Genomic DNA, 27,974 nt, shown 5'->3' with positions numbered 1-27,974 from the left:
TCCAATTTTGAACAATTTGAATTAACAATGATTAATCTGATATTTTGAACAACTGGGCCCAGAAGTCATAAAGCAACTGTGCTTAAGGATGTCCAACTAAGTTGAAGTGGGTCCTCCTCGTGTCTAATGCAGAAAGGAAGCTAAAATTTATATGATTTCAACATTTAAAGAAAAGAACTTTTAATGTTTATTTTTGAAATGATGAAAGTCTAAGTAAAAAATTACAACTGATAAGTCGACAGCTCACTATTTACTATCTGCTCAAAACTTTTAATATCAACTGAAGTACCCTCACATATCATCAGCCATATGAATAAGTTTGTCAACTTGATTTAAAAAGAAAATGTTGTTACTGAAACAGATATGCTGTTATATAAATGTTGTCTGTCTTGATTGCTGTTATATAAATGTTGTCTCTCTTGAACAAAGTGTGTACAGTTAAGAAGGAAATGGATTTCATCCTCAACTTTCCCTAAGTCACACAGCAGACAAAGTCTTTGATGTGGATGGATACCTAACTATATACCAAGACATACAGCTCTCTACATTGCATTAAAATCCTGCAGAAAAATATTTGCTGTAATTAGTATTATATTAACCATGATACTGGTTTCTTAAAAATCCTTTCACTAAGGTTTTACAATAATATATTATTTCATTGTCATCAGGATAGAATAATAGTTGACCATGGGCCACAATACACATTCTTGACTTTCAAATTCTGCTTACAATAATTGGAAACGGTCTCAAAATAGTCTCTAGTGACTTGATCATTCTGACAGAGCTGCCCATAATCATTCCAACCACTGGTCAACAGAACTCCCGTGTCTGTAAAATAGAATTATAGCATTAATTACAGCGCTGCCTTAAAATCAGGCAGAAGCTTATGATTAACGATTCATGCATTTTTTAATCCCAGATATATTCTGATTGGATAACCTACAAAAGGCCTCATATAAACTGTACTCAAAAATAAAAGTGCAAATGAAAGTTGCCCACTACAGATATTAACACTTAAAATTTTGTTACATTCCACTGCAGAAAAGTACAGGTAAATTTCCGGCAAGAATTTTTACACTTCAACCAGTCAAAAATATTTCATGATATACATGTATAGCAGATCCAAGGAAATGAACATAGGAAGAGTGTTTTTTTTTAAACTAACAATGAATTTGAACAGTTTCTTTAATCATCTTGATGTATAATGAATCACCCCTTCCTGGTTTTTAGACAGAATCATACTTAAGTCATATTTTTAATCAAATGATGAAGTTGCTCGAAAAAAAACTAGCATGTTTATTCGTCTAAAAATGAAAGTCACAATAAAATACTCAACTTGTAAAGTTAATGTATTTTGGTTGTTAATTTAAAAAAAGACATGGTTTATCAATGCTCAACTTGTCATACTTATGACCAATTAACAGTACCCGAAAGGAGGGCGGTATGTCTTGATCCACAGCTAACTTTTCCAATGTTGAATTTATCAACAAAGTCTACGATACATGGCAGTGATTGTATTTGGACAGGGTCTATATTCTGTATGAACACCATTGTTTCAGATGGATCTATATCAATTGTTTTTGGTGTACACTGTATAACGTTAGCTTTTTGAATTTGAGAAGTATATCTATCTTTTCTGGAAGTCTCCACATTGCTGCTTTCCAAGGATTGCTGTATTGAGTTGAATACCGAATAAGATTTAGCTTGGACGGATGGCGATTGGGATTTAGCCTGGACGGATGGCGATGGTAATCCAAGCTGTCCACTTTCATTCCAGCCCCAGCAATAGATGTCACCACATTCTGGAACACGAAAATAATTTAAAATCACTGAACGGTGCATACGTCCCAAGTTAAATGAGACTATATATCTATTTCTGAAGCTGAGAATACATAAATTACAAATGGAACCTGTATTGTGTTAACTTAACTTAATTAAGTTAAGTTTAAAAGCCCCCCATAGGTCTTTTAAGTCTATTTCGTCAGTTTAAGAAAGGGCCTACTGAACTATCAACAATAGGGAGATCAATTTACATCTGACATTGACCAAAAACAACTCATTGTAAAAAAGAAAATTTTTGGAGGGTCATTGTCCTTTTGCTATGAATTGTGCCGTTGAAAATAAAAAAGTGGTGTAATATGAGAGATTTCTGAGAGTATTTTTTTCCTTCTTTTTACTAACATACATTATACTTACTTGGTATATTGTTACAGGAAAACTAAAATTCTTGTGCACATATTACCGTAAGCTTAAAAATAAATGTAGTTTCATGTAGTATAAAAATTAGGTAAGGTATGAAATCTTAGAAGTTGGCAATGGAATACCTTTACCTGAAACAGCAACCGAGTGCCAACCACCAGCTGCTACAGACACCATCTTAAGCCCCGCCAGACTTTCAACCAATTTAGGTTCTTGACAACTGTCAACAGTCCCATGTCCTAACTGGCCTCGGCTTAATAAATGATAAAATATATTGTTACATTTTGTTCCTTCTGGATTTGGAGACAGAAAATATTTGGTTCAATTACTCAATGAATTTGAACATTTTGTTTCTTATACTAACGAAATAGTGCGAAACATCTTAAAATATTACTCATATTAAAATCTAAGACTATCACAATGAAATCATTTTACATCGTAACCATACACACCTGCCATTACCAAAAGTAAATACTGAACCACTCGTATCTAGAATAACAACATGTTCTTTTCCACAACTAATTTCCTGTACATCAGAACATACTAAGGATGCAGAAATAGACAAGGTCTGCATGGCACTAGAAACTGATTGCTGTTTAATTTCTTCTTGAATGTTTTTGCATGATAAACATTCGTTAGAATCTATAAAAAAGTAAGATAAAAAAACTGGTGTACTATCTGTTATTCAAATGTTTAAAAAGTGTTAAGATACGTGTTCAGGCTCGACTTACTTTGAATTGAAGTAAATAGATAAAAAAAACTTATAATATAAAATATTGGAACCAACATAGACGTTCCTCAAACGTTGCCATTATCACAGGTGCTACAAAATCGGTTTCTACGTCTCTATGATTTTTTTTTAAATTTCTTTATCTTTAAAATCTACAACGGCGATCATCTTCGAATGGTGGGTATTTTTTAAATTTCCTTATGACCGACCGGAAGCCCTTATGTGGATCTATTTTCAAACCAAATATCAAGTTTCTATGATTTTTGGTCCTATTTTTTATATATATTTTTTTGTCTTTAAACGGCGACCGTTTTGAAATGGTGGCCATGTTTAATAATTCTTATAGTGATTGAACATTTGCATATGGTGTCCTATTTTTGTGCCAGATTTGGTTCCAATACGTTTTTGAGAAGATACGCGAGCAAAAGTATACGGAAAAAAGAATTATAAAACTAAGAACAAAATAGTATATTCCCCCAGTACATTTGGGGGGGGGGGATAATGACTACAGAACGAAGGCGTAACAAGGTCCGGTGCAGAAAAAAAAATGGTTTAATTGAAAGACTTCAACTAAAGCTTGACGACGCGCTTCCCTAATTGGTCAGTCAATGCGCCTTTCCGTTCTTCAATCCCCGTATCCGCCCCTCCGTAGACATGATGGGCCAGCCATGAATATAAAAATATATACTGTGTGCACAAAATAATATGATGTGCGAACAAGTTATGAAAATATTAACCTCTTCGGTGGTCTCGTGGTAGCGTGTTCGCGTCCATTGCGATGAAACTAATCAAAGACAATGATTCTCCACTAAGCAAGCGCTGTATAGGAGATAAAGTGATGACTGGTTGGCTCAGAGTCAAAATAATGTGTCCGAGTGGGTCCGACTGGTATAAATCGGGGTCTGTTCGAATTACCAAACGTTTATTTCGTCCTGAAATGCACGTCAAATATATGCCACAGGACGTTAAACGATGATCACGCAATGCAATAATATGCGCACAACAAAGTATAATGCACTTCCAAATAATATTGTGTGCACACACTTTTTCCCCCTTGCATGTCCCTACAATTTATCAGCGCTCCGTATAAAAATCGTCCCGCCCACTCCTCATAAAAACTTACAATGGTGATGATTTTGCTTTTAAAAAGTGGACTGATATACATGATAATTTTGATAAATGTTGAATTACACTTTTAACTGTACATACCTAGAAGAAGGAGAAGATCCCTTTCAGTTGATTCGAGTCTTTTTATTTTACTAGGTTTTACTTCAGGTATTGTCAATGATATATATTCACAATTTTTTTCTGAAATCATTGACAGTCTGTCGGAATTAAAAACCACCAAATCTTGTCCAAGAAACATGGCATCAACAACATCAGGACCATGAAAATTGTTTATTTTCTTCTGATACAACTGTGACTGGTATCCAGATATTAGTAGGCGGCCATCATCTGTAATAAAATATGTAGATTCAGAAAATTGTTAACACTGTTAACACGGGATTCCTCGTCATCAAACATGATTTTTTTTTAATAATAGAGAAGCAACATCGACGTCTGAAACAGGATGAATAAAGTTTTACATTTTGCACTACACCAATTATGCATGGGAATATTGGTTTATTCACATTCATCCCTTTTATCTCAACAAAAAAGAATAGCAAACATACTAAAACTAAAACAATTGACGAAAAATCAACAAGAAACGATTACTATTAACCCTGGTAATCTAGTTTGATGACTAGACACGAGAGCATTGATTATAACAGTCATTTCAATCGCTAGTATTTCAACAGCAAAACAAGCAAAATACACTTAAGCTGTAGAACAATCAACAAGTCTACAAAAAAAATAATTTTATATTTTAGCCCAGTATAGTACTAGTGCAACTGTGAAATCCACAGTCGATATAATACATATTTTTTGTGATTACTGATATGTGCTTGACACTGTATGCTGTTTATACCTCAGTGTACACATCGCTTTTCGGTGGTGGGATTGCATACGTTTACCTTTTTGACTGTTATTATTCGATGCTGCTTTGATTTATAATGTGAAATATAGGAAACTGTCATTCATATATCAGTATATCGTTATTGAAATGCATTCCTGTAATAGTGTACCTAGTTAACGGCCTGTGTGGAAACCCCCTGCGCCCAAAAACTCAGTTTCTTGGTGCTCTAGACAGCGAATGGATATCATACCAAGAAAGAAAGAAAGATGGTAAGGGTTTTTTTTAATGGGACCCATGCAGAACATGTAGTTCGAACTACAAGAGTTACTCACTCTTTTATCTGTGTGCTTTCTTTTTGAGAAAATAAAAGGCCATATTTGTTGTTATTGTTTCGGTTTTATGGACGTTTAATGAAGGACATTTTAACAGACTATAAAATCCTTGGCTAAATCATGGAGTATATATTAGATAATATCCATTAAGTTCCTTGTTAAATAGTTCTCCTATTGTCAAGGAGGAATAACTGCAATAGAAATTGTTCATTTATGTCTAAATACCAACATACAAATAACCGCTAATAGTGGATAGTTTTACGCATAGTTCGAATCTCCCATCGTTTTATAGATTCCATTTAGCAACAACTTCTGAACTGAAATGGTGCAATTATACGTTATATCTGTTTTGAGAAGATTTTGGCATATTACTTACTACCCCTGGATACTATGTTGCACCATGATGCTCTGTAAAGTAAATCGTCTTTTGGTTGTTGTTTTAGTCGCAATTGTTCAGAGTTTGAAACAAACTCAGAAAATCCATGAAAATTCAACATTGTAGACTCACATAATTGCACGTTGTATTTATGCGGAAAGACTGGTATTAAGATGTACCAACAATTTTATCCAATCGCAACCGAGAAAGTCATTATTATCCAAAATGGTGCTCGAAAGTACAATTGTCTGGTAATATTCTATGAAAACTTAATTTACCTCCTTATAAAACGATTTACATTACCAAATAAACCAAAATTATGCATTAAAAAGCATTAACATATAAGCAATTTCATATTTCTTCTTATGGGGTCGTCATACCGACAATATAAAGTTTTAAAGGCAACACTGGTATGACCAGCAAAATTTGATGTGTTTTTTTTACTTGATGAACGAAAACAATGCTTCCTCGTACTTACCAACTAGAAATTGTTTTGAATATGCTCATGGCCTTTTTAAATTATAATTTTTTAACAAGTCATCCCGATCTTCAGTAAATTTAAATAATTTCCCCTGACAGTCACAGTGATTTAGCTAGTGCTCGCCATTTTCGCCATTGACATTGTCGACAAAAGTGGCGAATTTCTCTCGTGCACGATTTGTCACTTGATATTTCACTCCCACCTAAAAAAAAAATGTCGGTAAAAAAGCCTCTGATGTTCCCATGACCCTATAATTGACAACTTTATTACCTTTCCCAAGCCAATTAGGGTTTTACAATAAACAATCATGACCAATGTTTTGATTGCATCACCTTTGATCACACCTTGCTTGATCACCTGGTTGAGGCTAATTATCCCGACAAACAAATTAATTAACGGTAATGATTTGTTTGTTGAGCGCTGTGACACGTTCTCAAAGTACTCAAAGTGTCATCGCATGTATTTAAAATGGAAAGATGTTTGGATTTTTCAATCACAGTTCGAATCGCAACTATGTCCGCCATTACGAACTAATTTAGTTCGTAGTCACATGACAATGTACCTAAAGGTCAAAAGTTTAAAAATAAGTTTAGTACGAAGAGTCGCAGTGATCGACTATTAAAGTCAAAATTTAAACTTATAAATTGAGGCTCAAAAGTTAATTTTGAATTTGATAGGATACTGACAATGATTATAGGCGTCTAACTGATTTTTCGTCTTCTAATATAATGAAGGTGAAACCTTTTAACGCTCATGTAGAAACATTAGTTAAAAACAACTTTGATAATTTTTGTCAGCTCTGATTTGATATATTACACCTAATCAATAATCTTCAAATGTGGTAAATTTTGTAATGATGTATGTCCAAGCATTATATTAATTGTCTTGTCTGATATGTCTATTGGCCAAAATGTCTGGCATTCATATGGAATCATTGGTTGTCATGGTATGAATTGTCCGGCACTGATAAACATTATCATTCTTATATTGTTATCATTTGCAAAACATCTTAAAAGATTTTTTTATTCAATTTAGCTTTGTACCGTTTAGTTATGTTTTCATTACGATTTGATTCATTTTGTTGAATTGTTTCGTTTGGATTCTTTCTTTTATCGATTATTTTTGTTTTCGTTTTGTTTCATTTTCGTTTCGCAATTTTTATGACCCAAGAATTATGGGTAATATTGATTACGTAATTTTCGTAAACATCTGGGAGCCATACTGCAGGTTATTATGGCCAACCCTATCTTGGAAAAGCTATGATTCGATTTGTATTTAATTATCGAAACTAGCGAATATCTTCAGAGGCTGGTTTGGCTGTCAATAGCATATATACAAGTATACGGAAATGAACCTGCCATTATGCTGTTTTTTTTAGCTCCTGAAAATGAAAGTACATACCCAGATATTGATGCGTTTTCTTGCCATAAGTATACAGAACCAAGTTGATAGTATAACCATAAATGGTCCCAAAGGGGGCATATGAAGAGTTTTTGTTGTACCTATTACAGGAAACTTAACCCTTGTCGTGCTACGCCCGGACCTGTTCGGGATAGGACCATGTTCCGATTTATCAGTTCTGGCAGTTTAAATCTGAGTTTAGGGAAGCACAATCTGTGTCCATCTGCAAGCAGCGTGACTGTGCTTTTAAATGAGGCTATCTGATATAGAGTTTGTTAATAAATAATGACCTGAAAGCTAAAAGAAGAGGTCAGGAGTTTCTGCTGTCGAAAAAAAAATAGATTTTTTGGAAGTAGGGTTTATTTCTCGGACCATCGCCAGAGCAGAATTAATCTGTAGTACTCTATTTCGCCTGCAAACTAAATAAGAATGATTTCTGTCACTACCATTTCAATGATAACCCCTTGTATTGACTACTTCTGGTTTATGGACAGAGGCCAAAAATTGGAAAAAATCCTCATTTTTTCACACGAATGAACCTTCAGAGGGCTCCTGACCCCCACTCTTTACTGTAACACACTTTATTTGGCTACATTAGCCTTCACCGTCTTCACGCTATAGGATGAATGTGCTTTGGTTCCTGATTTGTTCCCCTTGAACCCCACAGGTAGCAAATAATGACCAGAGGGACGAATTGACCATTTTCGAGTGACAGACCCATTTTCACGCATTGGCCCATCCACCCCACCCATTTTTAATTTATATATAACTACATGTATCAGCATCAGTACCATTGTGCTATTAATTTGCATAAGTTTGCAAAATACCAAAATCTAGACTTTCGTTCAGAAATGCACAGCATGACAAGGGTTAAAACTTCAACTCACTCCTCATCTACTGTATCTCAAAATACCCACAATACAAACCCATCACCATACCAACTTAATATAACTGTCAGGACCAGCTACTATATTTACATTTTTTTTCAAACAATACTGTTGTAGAAATTACTTTCACTTAAAAATGTTTAAACAGCAGTTCTAAGGTCAGATCATCTTAATATTCTTCCTAGCTGTCTTGTATATTATTGTTAATGTATTATTGTGCACCTTCCATGTACATGTAGATGTAGACGAATAACAACAATAATTATGCGTTTATCATTTATTTCTCATTTTGCAGTGTAGACAACAGTGATTTTATGAGAAATGGTGATTTTGTGCCAACACGATTACAGGCACAACAAGATGCGGTTAATTTGGTTTGTCACTCTAAAACAAGGTCTAATCCAGAGAATAATGTAGGACTTCTGGTTATGTCTAAGTAAGTTATTTAATTATCAATCACCAATAACTATTTTTTTCATATAAAACCATGTCGTCAAAGTAATTACAGAGCACATGAGTGTTATAGTGGGAAATTCTATAAGTGTTATTTTTTTCAATGTTGGAAAGCACAATACATTTCAATGAACAACAAAAAAATGACCTGTAAAAATCTTTTTTATCAAAAGTCTTCTCCTCCCTACATTTTATTATCATCAGAAGCTGGTTGATATCAAGTACAGAACTTTTAATATACCAACCTATTAAACCCAGTGGGCTGGAACTGATCTACTAACTTAAAAAATAGCTACATAGGAAAGTAAATTGTTTATGATATCAGATTGAAGGTAAAATATTATTTTACTTCACTCCTGTATCTTTTTAGAGTTTTGGGAGATAAACAGTATAGCAAATTGGCATGTTGGATCAAGCTATTTTGATCCAGTACTATGCAAATCTCATAGTTCTTCAACATCTTTATGCTGAGAAAGTTCTATAAACTGTTACAATTTCAAAAAGTTTTGTAAATCTTTTAGCTTCTCTTTTTAATTTTAACAGAATGAAGTAAAATAACTTTACTTCACATACTGTTACATTTGTATTTTATTTTTTAATGCTGTAAATCTTTGTAAGATTTTTATTATTGTCTTTTGGGTGTTTAAAAACACTCAAAATACATGTTCGGCTGCAGATACTGTCAAATGCAGTTTCTACTCTTGTATAAACTTATTATTTGAACATCTGTTAAAGTACACATGATTTTTGTTCTTCATACATGCATGTATATTATGCAATTTGATTTTTTTTTGCTATTAGTGTTGAAGTTTTAGTAACCTTGACATCAGATGTTGGTAGAATACTGAGTAAACTGCATGGAGTTCAGCCAAAGGGGAACATCAGATTTGGTACAGCACTAAAAGTTGCTCATGTAAGACCAGTTACAGATATATTTCTAGGAATGTAAAAAAAATGCTTTAGTAACAACTAAATTCAGTAATTTTTCTTACCTGTATACATCAGCCTTGGGCTATGTTGCTGTCTCTTTGATACATGTACGGTCATTTCAAAGGTCTACTCTTTATTTGATTTATTTTTTGTTTTAAAGTAAGACAACTACAAATTAAAATCCCAAGAAAATGTTTTTTTGTGTGTGTGTTAAATAGTATGTTATAATGCAACCAAAGAAAAAAATTTGGACAAAACATAAAACTAAATACCTTTACAGTAATTTCAACTTGATGTTTTGATTGTATACATTAAAGCTGGCATTAAAACATAGACAAGGAAGGAACCACAAAATGAGAATTGTAATGTTTGTTGGTAGTCCAGTGGAGGATGAAGATAAAGAGGTAAAATATTGGTACACTTTTACAAGTTTATATTTACAAAAGAAAAATAAAAGACAAATACATTATAGAAACTTCATTATGCCCCCATGCCCCCCTCCCCCACAAACACACACTGGTGGGGAGACATTGTTTTTGCCCTGTCTGTCCATCACACTATTGTTAGCGTTACCTTCAGACTACAGTACTAAATTTAATGAAACATTAGGACATGATATGTAGTTGTTCATATTACCAGAAACTTATGATCCATTGAATTATGTGAGTTTTTTTTTGTTATCCCTTTGAACTTTGAAACGGGGGTAGACATATGTGAAGAAATTATGCATTGCAATCATGTTGTAAAAAAGGTGGGGAAATGGCAATGGGAATGCCAATGAAGGGTGGGGAAGTGGCTGTCAGATTGCTGTCATAGTAAATAAAACAAAAAATAAATCACTGTCTGGTTTCAGCTCAGACTTTGAACTCTTATTGACTTTATTGGAAGTAATTGTAATGGAATATTTTTTTCAATTTGATCAAATAATTGTTATTGACTTTCATCTATAAGATTGGTCACGTCTAATCATTATCACCATTTTGTGTTCTGGCTGTTAGTTACATTCAGTGTTCTCCTCAGGGCCTTTTAGTATCATGGTTATGTGCTGCTATTTTGATTTAATGTGATGCCATCTGCACTGATCTTCCTGCAAATAATGTTACAAATATGATGTTACAATTTTAAAGGAGAATTTCAAGTTTGCCAGGATGCCATTTGAATTTTCCAGGGAGAATACTGACATCAAATGTATCCTGCTTGTACAGTTTTTATGTTTCAGTGGCTTAAGTCTGTATAACATGTAAATGTTTTTTTTTCAACTAATCTTAAAACACTTGCATCATAGAATGCATTTATTCATTGAGTGAACATTTTTGGACATGGTATTTCTTCAGAAAATTAAACTACTTGGATGTTAAAACATTGGTTTTGCTTTCCAGCTTACTAAACTTGGAAAAAAGTTGAAGAAAGAAAAGGTACAGATTGATATTGTTAACTTTGGAGAAGAGGTTAGTACATGTATATCTATTAAATCAATTGGCTTTTTATACCCCCACCTTAATGAAGTTTTATCCTGTCTGTCTGTCTGTCTATTTCCTTAGCAGCTAGCAGCATTGTTAGGAAACTTTTTGGGATGTATTATAACCACACGGAGATGTGCATACTGTATGGAATTTATGTTTGAACAAAAATTGTAGAAATGCTGGCTGTTGAATTGAAGCATTTTTCAGTAAAACTTGGTCTCATACCATGTTCATATCTCTACCTTTATGACTTACAGGGTTGTAATCTATGGTGTGTTAGATAACTGTGTTGAGATGTGCATATTGTCAAGAATTTATGTTTGGATAAAAATTTCAGAAATATTTGGACAAATATTTTAGAAGTGATGGCTGTTGGACTTCAGCTTTTTTCATCAAAACTTGGTCTGATGCGTTGTCTGCAATTCCTCCTTAAATACTTACAGGATTGTTATGAAACTTAATGGGGTGTTAGATTACCATAAAAAGATATGCAGATTATCAGGAATTTATGTTTAAATAAAAGTTGTAGAAATGACAGCTGTTGGCAAAACTTGATCTGATGGTTGTTTGCAAATCCTCCTTAATGGCTTGTAGGATTGTTATGAAACTGAATGGAGTATTAGATTACTATATGGAGATGTGCATATTCTCAGGACTTAGTCATATTGTTTTATAGTGTTATTAACAAAAAATAATACTAATTGCTATTTGGGTTGGGTGTTTTAGAAATGGCATCAAATGATATGAAAAGGTTGTAGTCTATCCACCATAAAAATTGTGTCCAATATGAATAGTATGTCCACATTTGTCCCCAAATGTACAGAGTTCAACAGGAAGCAGGGGTATTAGTCTCGTTAGGGGCAATGTTAAGTTTGTATTTAATCTGGTGAATCACTGGTTAAGTAAATTAATTTACATTATGGAGTAGATTTGTTATATAGAGTAGTTGTATTCCATTTAAAAAAATACCTTGTGGCCATTACAAGTCTTTAATTAAATTTTGAGTCTAGTTTCATGTTAACAATAGTGAAGTGTTTTTTTGTTCTGCTAGTGTTGAAATTAATGGACAATTTGTGTGGCTTACTTACCTTTTGTCAATTGTAAACTTTAAATGTTTTACTCAAATGTAAATGGGTAAAAACTAGATAATTTTTACCGAACTCTGGATGAAAAATGCTTTAAAGATCTTTTCAAAGGGTCCATATTTGGTACAGCAGAATTAGTCAAAATTGACTTCAGAAGCAATTTTGGGTTTTTGTTGCAGTTGCAATAGTTAGCAATGTAATTATATTACAAAAAAATATTATCCCAAGCTGTAACCATATTAGTATAATGAAACTAATCATATGAGAAAATAACAACATTCATTATGATACAGCATATATGTTAGTAGAGCTGGACTTAATTTCAGTATTTTGGAATGCTATATCTCTTCTTTTGGTTTTACTACAATGAAACTATATTGCTTGATTATACATACATACATACGTACATACATACATACATATGTATTTCAATTTACAGGCTGTGAACACAGACAAATTGACTACTCTAATCAATACAATTAATGGTAAAGATGGCACAGGGTATGTACATAGCATATTACTGCTAATATTAACTTCCATGTTTTCCGGACTATAAGTCAAAATTTTTTTCAGCAAAGTGTTAGCCTCAACTTCTCATCCACTTCAACTTATATAAGGATTTTTTAAGAAAATTGTTCATCTGCTGCTATCATTTTTCAATGAATATGATGATGTTAATAAAAACTTCAAAATGGTTAAAATATATAAACAAACTCTAGAAGATACATCAACAAAACTCTTTACTAACTGCAAAGACATTATCGAGTGTTCTGGAGTTATCAGTCCTTTAATATGCAAATTTAAACCCATTTACAGTATGTCGTAACACATTCACAGGTGGCTCAAATTATAATCAGTTATGGTGTTATCTAAATGGCTAATTGCAATAAAATTTACAGGTAACAATTATCTTTTATTGTATTTTGTAATACCAGGTAATATTGTTTATTAATTCCTGCTTGTAATTATGACCAATTCATCAAACAAATTTTCTGCTTATTTCACACATGGGTGCCCACACTTGACATGTTTACAATTTCATACACCTGATGATCTAAGGCTTCAGAGCCATTGATGCACCATTCAATACAAATAATTGAATTCAAAAGACAAAGTACACTTTAACAAAAACACAAATATTAATTTAATTCAGAAATACTATACGAAGTAATATCGCTGGCATAATATGCTGTTAAAAACAAACCGCTCAACTCGGATCTCCGCTGACATCTCATAAATGCACGAATGACCCTCCAGTTGTCTGCAAAATTCGACTTAGCTATGTTTTTTTCGTTGATTTTGGTCAAAATTAGGCATTGGACTTATACTCCATATCGACTTATAGTCCGGAAAATATGGTATATAATTAATAACAAAACGTGTTTGAAAAAATTGACAGTTTTAATAGATTAAGTGAGCTGGAATCACTAGAACTTCAGCTGCTCCTACATTTAATGATTTTGCAATTGGAGTTATCTTTCTTAGATAATTTGAATGAGGCTCAAATTGTTTAAAAAAAAAAACAAACTTTTGGATCCTATCCCTTGATCTGTAGACTGAAAACAAAGTTCTTTGTCAGTTTTTATTAATCGGAAAAAGGAAGGTATACATTTATAAATTTATTTTTTATGATTCATTATCCGGAGACACTGTTTTCGATTATGAGGGTTGGATGTTGAATGAAATTACCATAATTGATACTGGAAAGAAATCTTCAGAACTGCCTTACTTACGGTACATTCACACACAAACAGTCTATGATTTGTAATCAAACTACATTAAAACAACAGGTCCCATTTAGTAACAGTACCACCAGGTCCATTGCTATCAGAAGCACTTATTAACTCCCCTATCATTGTTGGAGAAGATGGTTCTGGTGCAGGATTACAGGCTACTGGTTTCGAGTTTGGTGTTGATCCAAATGAAGATCCTGAATTAGCATTGGTAAATTTACTTGCTTTTTGTGAAGGTAGATCATGCTTGTTACAAGTAGCATTCTTTTCTGTCATCTTGCAAAATAATACAGAATATGTATTTTAATTGAACAAATAGTGTTTAAAATGATGTAAAAACCATGTCTTTCAATATTTAAAACATATCTTTTTTGCATTATTACAATCACTAATTTTAAAAAGTCTCTTTCAAGGGGGAAATAATTGGTGGGAAAATATAATATAATTTTTTTTTTAAATTATACCATAAACAATAATATGTCTGTTTAAAGTTACATTATAAGCATAAATGAGGTTGATAGGTCGGCATTTTATTTATTTTTTTTTTTTCGGCACAGGTTTAACCGTTACTGATTTTTTATTCGAGACTGTGTGGCAAATACGCTTTGGTGAATGTGAAAACACCTGGTTAACACAAACACTAGTATGACTTGGCTAAATTGTACTTCTGTGTTTAAACAGAAATTTCTCAATTTTAATTTTTTTTTATTTTCAGTCTGCTTATAAAATGGCTAAGGGTTGGTCTGGTAACCACACACAGACATATTTTTTATGGCCTTACAAAAGAAAACAGTGTGGTGACCCCAATTTTCTTTTTGAAGTGTGAAAAAAAGTTCTCTTTATACAATTGTTAAAGAAATTTACAGACCAGTTTTTTAATAGTTCGCAAAATAATGATAATTACTTACAGAATCTATATGAAATATTGTAAAAAAAAAGTCACCTAGTTTTAGGCTCAATTATATCAAAATTAAGTTTGGTGACTGGTGTTTTTTTTATATCAAAATTTTACAGTATGTTCATTCATTTTCATCTTAGAGAAAAGTAAGGAAAATTTATCAACTAAAATATTGGGCATGATCTACCTTAAGTAAGAGCTAATATCAATACTGCTTTGATTTGTCTCAGTTGCTGAATTTACTGTATTTTTCACTGTCATTGTTACTGTACACATTTTGTGTCCAGATAATAACTTTATATATGTATATTGTACTACAATATGGCATACCACAAAAGCAAAGCTTTTATAAAATTTGGGGGTTTAGACTATTCAAAAATATGGGAACAAAAAGAAGCCAGAAACATGAATTTTTCTGTTGTATGGTAGGGATCTATGAGTTTATTATGACGGGCCAAATTTCAGCCCAATTCCCAAAGGAAAAAAATAATTATTTTCCCAAAATGGCTTTGAATTCCCAATTGCGTTTGTCAAATAAATTAGCTGTAAATTTTGCCAATCGGATAGTCTCCAAATGAGAACAGATACCCCTAAAAGTGAAACATGGCAAGAAATCAGTTGAACTCTTGTTAAAGAAGGTTTTAAAAGTCTTCAAAAATGAGAGGGAAAGTTAAATGTGATTGTCATGATGTTGTGCTTACAAAACAGTAAATATTAAAAAGGATGATGCAAATGGAGACAAAAAAGTAACTAGTCTCTTAACTAATGGAAAAGACAAATTTTAAGGCATGACAGATGAAGATCTTGACAGTCCTGTTAACCTGTTTTAAGAATTAAAAAGCTAAATTTTTGTTTTTTATAATTTATAGCATGATATTGTTCTTTAGTTGTACTCCAACCAATTAAAACACATTGAAATGTTTGATAATTTTATTTCAGATCTTATCAAGTCATGAGAACTGTCAAAATATCTTTATTTTCATAACTTCATATACATGTAAACAAAATATAAGATTTGTGGAAACATGGTAATGTTTAATACTGATACAGGCATCAAATGTCAGATAAAGGTGGGTTAAACAAGTCCCAAAATACTAATAAAACATCAACAACTTCCCAGTTGACCCAACCCTGAAAAACCCCTGTATGGATAATAACTTGTGTAAAACCATGTGAAATATCACTACAAGTAAGGCTGTGATTGACTTTGGGGTGTAACTTGAACCTTTGAGGGTTTAGGAGTTTAAAAACCCAGATATTTTCCTAGTTTCTGTGTAAACCCTGAGTAAATGTGTATGATTCTCAATGATAATGTACTGCATAGAAGGGACAAAAATAAATTGATTATTTCTTTTGTCTAAACGCAAATTTTAAGATCTTTTACTACTATCATATTGATCAGAGACATATGTTGTAAAACATTCAATTATAATTCAAATTTAGAGCTGAAACAAGTTTGAATTGTTGTATTCATACCTGTACAATCTTGTAAGGGTTGAAGTCTGTGGTCATATCAAGCTGCAGCCTTGCGAAATATTTTTTTTATATTACTCAACAAAAGCTGTTGATTGCATTGTAATTAAAATAAACAAAGTTTTCATGATATAATATATGTAGGTATAGATTCTCCTTCATTAAGTACTTCTCTGTCTAAGAATCCGGCAAAATGTGTATAAGGAGTGGCACATGAAGAAAAAATACACAGAGATTTTATTGCATTATCCAAGTATTTATACCTCGTAACATCAATAAATTACTGTCAAAGTATTTGTAAAGTTTGCCTTTTTAAGATATTGATAGGGCAAATTTAGTTGAAATGCACTATAGAAAAATGGTGTAAAAACTTTTTCCTTATATAAGCAGTAAAAAAATATTGATGTCACCAATGCTTCAGGAGAAATTTAAATAGCTTTTTAGTTGTTTTCTAGATGTATTTGAATATTTTTGTGGCCAAAAAAACCAAATTGAAAATTATGATGTGCCACCCCTTGCCTTATTCTTAAACAGATTATTTTAAAGTGGTTTAAATTATTTCTCCACTCAAGATGGTGAGATTAAAATTTTCAACTTACAGGTTTTAGCGTGCATGTTAAAATCTTGGTTTTACCATGAAGACTGGAGAAATACCTGTAACCTTAATCAAGACTAGGCTTCTCCCATGAAATCTGTAGAAAATATAAAATGGCAATAAATCTCACACAGAAAATTAATCATTCCTTAGTGGTTATGTTAAAAAGTCAAGTGCTCTGGTTTAGAATTGGAGAAATAACTTTATTTACTCACTGTTAAGCTTCTATGATTGCTTAACATGAAGTACCCTGTGAGCTTTAGTTTCAGTATGTTGATTGCTATTTATTATTCACTATTCAGAATTACTGATTTATACAATATTAATTTCAGGCATTGAGAGTCTCTATGGAAGAGCAAAGAGCAAGACAGGAAGATGAAGCAAAGAAAGCTATTGAGTCAACAGCTGCTGAAACTGCACCAGTCCAGGAAACTGGTGGGTTACAGTTCTTGAAAAGAAAAATAATTCTATTTTGATTTACATCCTTTAGATTTTTGTCAGTCTGAACAATTTTTGTCAGTATTTTTTTTCAGTTAATGAATCAAATAATCAATGCTTTTTTTATAAAGACATGTAAAATTTTAATTTGTTTTCTACTCAATGTCATATTCTATGTAATAGATATTTTTACTTTCCTGAAAGTTTCATCCTCATTTTGCTCGCACAGATTCATTATCCTTCTGACTCTCACCCTTTAATTTTGCCTTCTTGCTCACTTTCATCATTGTCATCACTGCCATTTTCTCTCTTCCTACTATACTCACTCTATTTCTCTTCTGGATCCAGCTTTCAAGAAACAAGTTTAATTCTTAGTCCATGTGGACTTGCTGGTTGCATGAAAACAAATGATATCTAATCACATACATATATCTGTATTGAATTTCAGGAACAAATGACGAGGCTATGCTGAGACAAGCTCTTACAATGTCCCTTGGACAAGAAGAAGAAGCACCAACAACACCTAGTGGACAAAACTTTAGCTCTCTATCAGAGGAAGAACAGATAGCTTATGCCATGCAGCTGTCACTACAAAATTCAGGTTCTCACATAGTAATTTAATTCATTTTATTATGTTTTATACCATGAGAGAATGACAAGAAATGTCACAAATTTATGTTGGTGTTACTTTCTAATGGAGATAAGTAAATTGAAGTTTTATTGATGTCACTTGTGCATGTGGCAGCTGTCATTTCATTTTTATGATTCTTTATAAAAAAAAAAGTAAAGAAAAAAACTGATCAGTATAAATCAATAATAGCAGAGCAATGTGTTATGTTCAAAATCTTAATGACACTAGTTCTATTACATTTATTTCTGGTCTTGTTGTTTTGTAAAATTTTTAGCTTTCTTTGTGATAAGCAAACATAAATATTTTTAGGTTAAAGTGACTAAATCCAGATTTTAAATACATGTAGATATACCACAAGCAGTTATTACATGTATAATGACTTCATTATATACTGCTTTTATGTAGTACATTTGTATCTGAAGTATTGTAATGTCATGGAACTGAGATGATTATACACATATACCTAGTTATTTCCAAAGAGTAAAGGCTTGGACACACTAAATATCTTGTCAGTAGTTAAAAAATGGTTCCTTTAGGCACATGAAAAAAGATCACAAAAGGGGTGATAATCGGGAACAGTGTATTTCTTTTTGTACAGTATTTCTAGTTTTTAACCCACTTGGCCAAATGCCAGGTGAGCTATTGCCATCACTTAGCATCCATAGTCGTCATCATTGATAACTTTTCATAACTCTTCTCCTCTAATACTACATGACCAAATTGAAACCAAGCTTGGTATGACTGTTCCTTGGGGTATCCTGCATAGAACTGATGTGGGGATTTTTTTTATCCTTCTAAAAACATGGCTGCCATTACTAATAATAGAACGAAGCGTCGAACAGTAGGTTTTCGCGTATACCTCCAAATCTGTTAGATTTAGCCCAATTCTGTTATGGAATCTGAGTGTTCAACATAGTGAGATCTATCTGCATTTAAATTTTTGTTTTAATCAGTTAAGCCATTTCAATGTTTTTTTGCTATTTTTAATGTTATTTCATTCAAAACACTACCTGACCAGCTGGGACCAAATTTGGTATGAATGTTCCTTAGGCTGTTTTTGATAGAACTGTTATAGGATTTTTTTATCCTTGGAAAAAGGCCTACAAAAGTATCCAGGGATCAAAGTTTTCAAACATCTCCTTGTAAAAGTTATTGCCCTTGAAAGGTGAAAAATGACCTTGTTTACAGTTTTCATCCAATAACTTGAAAACAATGATAGATAAAATGAAACATTCTATGCTGAAATGATCCTTAAGAAAAGGCCTACAGGAGTTTGCCAGGATCAAAGTTGTCAGACAACTCCTTGTTAGAGTTATTGCTCTTGAAAGGCAAAAAATTATATTTTCAACAGTTTCCAGTCAATAACTTGAAAGCTATAGTAGATAGGATAAAACTTTCAATTGATGAAATGATCCCTATGACAAGGCCTACCAGTTTTCTTTGAGTCAAAATTGTCAGACAACTTGTTAGAGTTATTGCCCTTGAAGGGCTAAAATTTAAACAGGTGAGCGATTCTGGCTCCCATGAGCCTCTTGTTAATGTTATTTCTTTCAAATATCTTTTCTGGAACTACCAGACCAATAAGTATAAAACTTAGTATGAATAATATTCATAGGGTATTCTGCTTAGATCAGATTTGGTGATTTTTGATCTGTGGGAAATTATGGCAGTTGTTTCTAAAAATAGATCAAAGGGGTCAGTCAGAAGTTTTTCTCATAAATCTCCAAAACCATTAGGTTTAGCAAAATTCTTTCAATTGCCAAAATGATTCTTATAAGGCTTCAGTGTTCATACCATACTGGCCCTTGCACCATTGGTGCAGATATTTTATGTATGGCACACAAAAAGTGTGGCATGTGGGCCCTTCAGGTGCACAGCATTATGTAGGTCCATCTCTGAATTTCCAGATTTTTTTCGGTTCCGTGTCCTGACGCGTTACTTTATTTAAAATGCCAATGGCTTGACCATTTAGTAATAAACAGGAGAAGCAAAACTTTTCCAGCATACTGGTCGAAACGACTTAAACCGCAGGTGGTGCTGCAGGGGACATGATTGTTTCCCTGACCCTGCTGAAGGCACCCAATAAATTTCAGACAAGCTGACTGACTGAAAACAAACCAATGCTGCCGGTAAACCTAGATAATTTCAAGTAAAATGGAAAAGTGAATGTCCATGGGCCTGGGTGGGGTATGATCTGGATAAATACAGAGAGTCAAAGTGGAGATGCAACAGCAAAATGAATGACAATTTAAATCAGCAGAATGCCATAATAAATAAACAACTTCTAATATTTTGTTTTACTTATTACTTGAGTGTATATAAACAACTTATTTGATGATTCTCTCTTGTTACAAATTTATCAAAGAATGATCCCTTATCATACAGCCATATTGGCCCCCTTTCTTATGAAAATGACCCCTTTTTTATTCTCAAGGGGGCCACTGGCCCCTTCTGCAATTTTCACTATAAACGTTGAGGCCTACAAAAGTCTGTATTGGATCAAAGTTGTCAGACAACTTTTAGAGAAAGGTGAAAAATGATGTTCTTTTGCAGTTTTCAGTCAATATGTTGAAAACTATAATAGATAGAAACTTTCAATTGATGAAATGATCCTTATAAGTCCTACCAAAGTCTTCTTTGAGTCAAATTGTTGGACAACTCCTTGTTAGAGTTATGGCCTTTGAAAGGCAAAAATTCAACCAGATGAGCGTTTCAGGCTCTTGGGAGCTTTTTGTTTTTTTACTGGCTTTGAATGTCCCAATATGTGGGCATCTAGGGTATGTGACATACTCACTAAAACTCGTTCATTTTCTTTACGTGTTTTTGATGATTATAAATTTAAGTGCTTTAATGGTATTTTTGATGATGTTCTTTGAATACTCTATGTAATTTTTGTGCCAAATTAGATAGGTATATAATCTTGATAACTCTAGTTAAACTAAATTGTTGAAGTGGGGAACATTGTGGCATTGCTATATTTTGCTGGTTTCTTTTTTTCTTAATTCCTGCATAAACATAGTTTTCATCATTTTTTTTTCTGATTTTTCTAATGTCCAGCCTTTTGTTGAAAATCTAGTAAATTATGATAGAAATTTCATTGCAATATTTTTAGCTGATAATACGACAGAAAACACACCCGCCCCTATGGATGTGGATGAAGAAACAAAGACACCTGTGCCAAAGAGCAAGGAGGAAGCTACGGTAATAATGTATTTTCAGTTGCATTTAATCAATAAACATATGTTTTTTTAAGTAATTTGAAAGAAATATTTAAACATTGCTTTTAAATATTTGAATATATAAAATAAATAAAATAACGTCATATCCACTCAGCCAATCATAAGACAGAAGACGTCACTGGTGACCCGGGGTTATATTTGAGAGAAACTTGTGGAACGAAAATATTACCTGGGCTGCCAGGTTATACACTATACTAGATGTATTTTTGTATTTCTACAAAAGGGTGGCCATGCAGTAAGTAGAATTTTTTTTAATATTAAAGACATTTAAAATTATGTCAGCAGTGTATAGAATATATGGTCCCTGATTATGTATAAGGGCTGGTGTAAAAGGATTTCTATTTGTGATGATTTTTAAAGGCTGGGGAGTTTCTTCCTTAATCAAATCTCGTATATGCTATTTGGATGGTCTGGAAAACATTCTTGCATGCTGGCAGAAAAAAATTATGTGCTTTATTCATATGCAGTGTACATTTAAGTTTTAATTTATATCTTTACACCATACTGTAAATTACAGACAGTATTTAAATATCTTCTTTATGTCAGATGCAAATACTACTCTAAAAAGTATACCATTAAAATGGCCCTCATTTTCTCATGCAAAAGTGACTAAAGCTTTCAAAGTCCTGGAAAAATCCTGTCTATGCATAATATTGTAGACTGTTTTGTATTTAATCTCTTGCTGGTACACTGTAGTGTGTGTTCATACTGTATGCAGGGCCTAGCCTAGACATCAATAACTATGAGAATTTTTTGTCAGTTTTGTTTAAAAAATAACAGTATTGATATTTTTGTCTATGTTATCGAATATGAGACAGGAGGTTTAACCTGTAAGAAGATGAAGTGTAAGCTGGAGATGACGTATCATTTGATATGTCACTTCCTTCATGACTTTATCTTCATGTCTAACTTTTCCTGAACTTTTTTAATCGATTTGAAAAATATTTTAAAAACCATTGATTCTAGAATAGCCGTCTAATAATGGGGTAAATTGTACAAACTTTCAAACTGGAAATAGCTCCTAATAATGAAAAATCTGTACATTGAGTACAGGCATGGGTACAGTGTACTTATTTTAGAACTACCTTCATTCAAACTGTTCAGCCATTTTGTTTCAGTAATACAGGAGTCCCAAAGAGTTGCACAGGATATAACTTTCTGTCAAACTGAAATCATGTTCTCTGTGCTTCCAATGTTAATGGTTAAATTTGTGTATATGTGTAGGAAAAGTAAGCACAAAAAAGGAGAGGTTTTTGCTCATTTCTCCCTCTGTATACAAGACATTTATAGGCAGACAGTTTAAAGATTTTATTAGTCATAATTTTGGTTTTTTTTTATTATTATTTCCTATTTCATTACAGGATGAGGATTATTCTGAAGTGATAAATGACCCATCATTCTTACAAAGTGTACTGGAAGGATTACCTGGTGTTGATCCTCAAAGTGAAGCCATTCAAAATGCTATCAGCTCTGTTAAAGATGGTTCTAAGATGGACAAAGATGATAAGAAAGACTCCAAATAATTTTACAATCTCAGTAGATGGATGAATGTTAATTTGTATGGACCTTTTGTTTGTTTCACTCAGTTCAACCAACATTATTGGATTTTTATTAATGAATAATCTGTCAACATGTTAAATATTGAAAAAGTACATCTTTTAAAAAGCAATTTCTTTTTAAGGAAAATATCTTGTCTATAGTCATGCAGATGAAACATAATATTTAAAGAACATCCAATATTTCAGGGTGAATTTGGTAGGATACTACTGAACTATAAATTTGATGAAAACATATGAATATTGATTTTTCAAAAAAGATACCTACTATCGGTATGCATAAAAAATCAATTACAATGAAATTCACTGACTTTTAAAATTAAATGGTTCTCCTCATTGCAAATATTTGTTAAATATTTAAACCTTTCATGACTAATGTCAATTTATGTGATTTTTATGTGTAACAAAACTCACCCCTATGTATGCAGGGCGGGTTCAGGTGAGGGCCAATGGGCATATGCCCCCTTTTCAAAGAAAAAAAATCCCCCAAATCTGTCGTAATTTGCTAAATATTTTATTGAACATGGCAATTTATCATATTTATACATTAAACATGTCACAATCTGGTTTCCTTTTATACCAATTCTCGTATTTATGCCTCTCCTTCATAAAATCCAGATATGAATTTCTTTTTCTTGTCAAGTGCATGATCTGTAGAAAGTGTTTAACTGGAATATTCTATGCTTTTCAGAATAATTGGTAAACAGTGTGAATGAAACTTCTGTGACTAATAAATAATTGCATTTCAATTAATCATCTCTTTTTTATTGCTGGTGTTATTTTATACCCCACTGAAGTATTTGGTGGAAAATTTGAATCAGTTTCCTCATCTGTTATTCTGTCCATCCGAATTTCATCGCAATTATCAGGACTCTCAATTGATTGATTCATATTAAATTTGGTATATAGCTTTAATGTTGTAAATGATTTTGGTTGATGTTTAACATCAACTTCCTATTTTGTAGAAAATGGAACCAGGATTAAAACGTTAATTAAACAAAATTAAAGAATCTAAGGATAACGACCAAAGAAAATGGACTCGCACTAAAAAGAACATGAAATAAATAAAATAACCAGCACTTAAAACAACAGTAACTGAGCAAGTCAAACTACACCAAAAATTGAGAGCATAGACTAGGTGAAGCATCTTGTTTTTATTTCTGGAAATGCCTGCAGAGCTGCTCTTAAATGTCTAATCTGGGATAGAAGAAAGAATAAAGAAAAACCTATTACGAATTATGATCAATAAAAACGATGAAGACCTTGTTATACGTTTCTTTATCGAAATACATCCTTCAATGTTCTATACATAACCTGATATAACGTTGATGGCGGGAATAACGTTAAGTTAACGAATGATTAAATGAATGAAATAGTCACTTTTTACAACACAATGTTAGGATGAACTAGGCACTTTTTGTGGTGCAGATAGATACACCTTAACGATCCATGAGTTCATGGTGACGGCCATTTAACTTATGTAGTAATGCCTCATCTTGTAGCAACGTAACCATGTTCCAAAGCCTAATTGTAAGAAGTCTAGCACGGAACAAAAATTCTGCGTTATTTTGGCAAGCGCTTGCACAATGCATGATTAGCGATATGAAATCTCCACAGACGTGTTGAAGGGATGTTGCAACAAATGAAAGGAAAGTTTACGATACGAAATGACAAGTCAATGTGTTTGTGCTATATTTTTGTCACGAGTTCCATGTCCATCGATATCTATAAGTAGGTAAAGATGTGAGGCTTTTAGTATCCATTATTGCAAGTTCCTAAGGGTAGATGAGATGTACAAAATCCCCGAATCCTGAATTGTTTCATAGCAAATCGTCCATATAGCGGAAACATATATCAAATGATCTAGTCTCATAAGAGTGAAACGGGAAGCACAAGTTGTCCCACTTGGAATACACTCCCAGCACACTGGACAAATATGTAAAAAAATATCCAGCAGTTTGACAACACACTCGGTATATTTAGAAGATGATTTGGAAGGTTTTTTTTTCAAAGTATGAAGACCTCTGCCAAGTGCTACGTATTTGTATCTAGGTGTTCAATATATTTTATTTTTTTTAGTAACGACAATGTTTTTGAGTCGGAATTCCAACTGAGCATTGGGAATAGCAGTATGAAGAGTTGAAAAATCATAGATGCTAATATTATTATTATAATCATAAGCCTTTAAAATTTTATGATAATCTAGGACCTTTCGAATTTTCGACAGCTGTAAGTATGGAATTTAATTGCCTAGAAAGAGGTTCGGCAGTACATTCTGCTGATTCAGCTACGCAACATTGTTTGTACAGTGTTTGTGGGGAGGAGTCATTATTATTACTGTAAAGGATAAAGGAGACAATTTTCGTAAAAATCTTCGGTGCCACTTGACAGCAAAATTCCAAATGTGGCATGTGGCTTCATAAAGATGGAACATAAATTATGAGGGGTTTTGGTGCCTGTTTGATATCAACTTTTTTTTAGTTTTTAGTAACCTGCTCATTACAGTGATTCTTTAACAATTTTGGATTTACTGTAGGGAGAATATGACATATAGAGGGTCATCTCATGAAATTTAATCCACACGATAAACTTAATAGATAATCGAGTTAGTTAATACAGGGAGTTGATATTACACTAATTTACAGTCCCTAGTAAGTTAATATAAGAAAGACATTTTCATTTCCCAATTACTTGTTTCTTTATTAAAATCCTGTGCAGAAAACTCAGTCTCTCAGTTTTTATAGGACCACAAAAGAAAATGCTTTGGAATAATGGTATGGCACTGTCCAACCTTTTGTGTATATGGTATATTCGCTATTTCAAAGCTCTACACCTATGTCACACTCTAAAAAACCGCACCTCTGTGTGCAAATTAGTACAGTACAACGGAAACAACTTCGCTAATTTGTAACGAAAAGTACCAGTGATTTTTTTTCTAATCCAGTATAGCGGAGTGATATGTCATAAATTGGGAAGCGGTTATAGGCTAAAAACCACTAATTCCACTTCCCATAGACTTCTATGCTAATTTCACAATATTCAATGGCTTCTCTGGACTTTACCTTAACTTTAACCTGCAGAGGACTATATATCAGCATGATTCTACATATGTCAGCTCACAATCCTCAGAATGGCATGTGGGGTTAGCAGACTTGCAGTGCAGTACTGGTCACCGGAAGTGAAGGGTCTATAAATAGCATGGGAAATCCCAGTGTTTTCACAAGATAGGGGTATATTTAAAAATCATTATGGAGATTAGGCTTCACATCACAAGAAGCAAAATGCACCTATAAAATGTACAGAAATGTTTTTCCTTTCAGAAACTGTTTAAATTTTTTAAATGAGATGAGAACTTTTTTCACAGCACTATGAGGAACAGGGGTAATTTCTGCGTAGGACTATTTTTGCCTACGTTCCAAATGCTCATTGGTTGAATTGGTGGTCCTATAGCTCTGCGGAGAAAATTGCCCTGGTCGTCATCATTGTCTGTAGGTACTTGGTTTTTATACGACCGCAAAATAACGAGGAATTACAATTGGTATCACGTTGACGTCCGTCAACTTTCGTTAATTTACAATAAATTGAGTAAAACTCATCGATCTGTTTTTTAATTTTGAATTTTGGTCCCGGCCCTTGCTGAAAGGAGAAAATAAGTGTTGCGATAAAGAACTGATAGAACATTTTTATTGTTAATTTGATTTTGATGGTGTTCCTTTTGTTATTGGAGTTTCTAAACAGAAAAGACGTATCGTTTACAACCGTTTGGGGAATTATAGGTGTGCGAAAATGGACCATGAACCAAACAAAATATTTTAAAAATAAATTTTTGGACAGATTTTGGAATTTTATTGTTAGATACCTCATGAAATCCCTGCCTCACCCGGGTAAACCCATACCTTACCAAGCGGTGTTTATCGCAAATGCGGTTTACAAACAATTTCGCGAAAATGGACACCTGGAGTACAAAAATTGATCCTTAGGAAAAGTGGTGACTGTTTATCAAGCCTTACACCATTCCCTCGTTTAAAGGTTTTCTCGTTAGCAAGTGATTCGAAAATTGAAATAACTATAGTAGATTGAGAGAATTTCTAGTTCAAAGTAACAAATTTTCATTTTTTATCTGAACTTTTCACAAATATTGTTGTTTTTTGGTTTTTTTTTTTGGGTAAACGGGCAAGTCTAAACACAAAATGACATGTATCTTCTTTTTAAAAACAACTCATAGAAGCATTATCAATCCCAAATTTGAAATTATTTGGAGATAAACAAAGATTTTATCAATGCACCTATGCCGAGAATGTGTGGCCTTTAATGCGGTTGATATGACAGTCTAAAGAACCAAAATGTCGCAAATGCGGTTAAATTCTATTATTTTACGACATGTATAACAGTGATAAGTTATGGTTATTCTTAATAACAATTAAGACACATGAACCGATCCCTACTTTCATTATGATTTGCATAGATGAATTACATGTGAATATCACTGTTTTGATTATACGTTATTTTTTAGGATATACATGGATTTTATACGTTCATATTGTGATAAAACGAATAATGACTTTAAAATCATAAATTGAACATTGCATGCTTGAACACTTAAGAGTTCATTGCATGAGTGTAAAGCTGCATTAGCTGTCATTTTCGTAATTTTTTTTTTCTGTTGAAACATGCCTTAACTTTGAATTATTTCTACTATATTGTACTTTTCCTGTATAATTTCATTTGGTATCCACAAATAAAATGCAATAAATACATGAAATAGGTGTCGATAAATATATTGTCTTGCAGACAAAAAGTCAATTTAGATAATTTCGTATGCATGTAACTTCTGGTGACCTTAATCCGCTCGTGCGCTGTAAGGGTCGATTCTTAAAAAAATGATTGCAAAGCGAAAGTGGTTAATCGACGACAAGGAAGACCGACGGACTCAAGCCGTAAAAGAAAAAAGTTTGTATATAACGCACAGATCTTATTATAATTTACGCATTGTGATATAAAGTGGCAGAACTGAACATATTTAGCAGCTAATGCAGCTTCAAATAGTACATGTACATTTGCATAATGTTTCTCCTTCGTGTAGAATAGAATAATTTCTATTTCATTAAGCACACCCT

General features: G+C 32.8%; 2 protein-coding genes across 5 annotated transcripts; one reads left to right on the top strand and one right to left on the bottom strand.

Annotated features, from left to right (window-relative positions):
• Positions 1-174: 174 nt before the first annotated feature.
• Positions 175-5,730, bottom strand: LOC148622165 (RCC1 domain-containing protein 1-like). 4 transcript variants are annotated; one of them, XM_088571778.1, is made up of 6 exons: positions 5,595-5,730; positions 4,139-4,384; positions 2,652-2,841; positions 2,331-2,452; positions 1,428-1,802; positions 175-828 (listed from the first exon to the last, which is right to left on the bottom strand). In XM_088571778.1, exons 1-6 carry the CDS (start codon positions 5,713-5,715, stop codon positions 665-667), a joined length of 1,218 nt encoding a protein of 405 aa, XP_088427904.1. In that variant the 5' UTR covers positions 5,716-5,730; the 3' UTR covers positions 175-664. The 4 variants fall into 4 exon arrangements, with proteins under 4 accessions (XP_088427904.1, XP_088427906.1, XP_088427905.1 ...); XM_088571780.1 differs by lacking the exon at positions 5,595-5,730 and adding an exon at positions 5,452-5,503; XM_088571779.1 differs by lacking the exon at positions 5,595-5,730 and adding an exon at positions 5,219-5,384.
• LOC148622164 (26S proteasome non-ATPase regulatory subunit 4-like) lies at positions 5,723-23,606 on the top strand. The gene is made up of 11 exons (XM_088571782.1): positions 5,723-5,845; positions 8,659-8,799; positions 9,618-9,729; positions 10,064-10,150; positions 11,126-11,194; positions 12,734-12,795; positions 14,085-14,238; positions 17,326-17,428; positions 17,880-18,032; positions 21,175-21,263; positions 22,663-23,606. The coding sequence occupies exons 1-11, from the start codon at positions 5,820-5,822 to the stop codon at positions 22,822-22,824; spliced, it is 1,158 nt and encodes a 385-aa protein (XP_088427908.1). The 5' UTR covers positions 5,723-5,819; the 3' UTR covers positions 22,825-23,606.
• The last annotated feature ends 4,368 nt before the right edge of the window (positions 23,607-27,974 follow it).

Source organism: Perna viridis, chromosome 3, assembly GCF_037379345.1.
Source record: "Perna viridis isolate PV_CMFRI_1.1 ecotype Kerala chromosome 3, ASM3737934v1, whole genome shotgun sequence".
Lineage (NCBI taxonomy): Eukaryota > Metazoa > Mollusca > Bivalvia > Mytilida > Mytilidae > Perna > Perna viridis.
The sequence above is the reverse complement of the archived record's forward strand: the minus strand, read 5'-3'. Positions and strand labels throughout refer to the sequence as shown.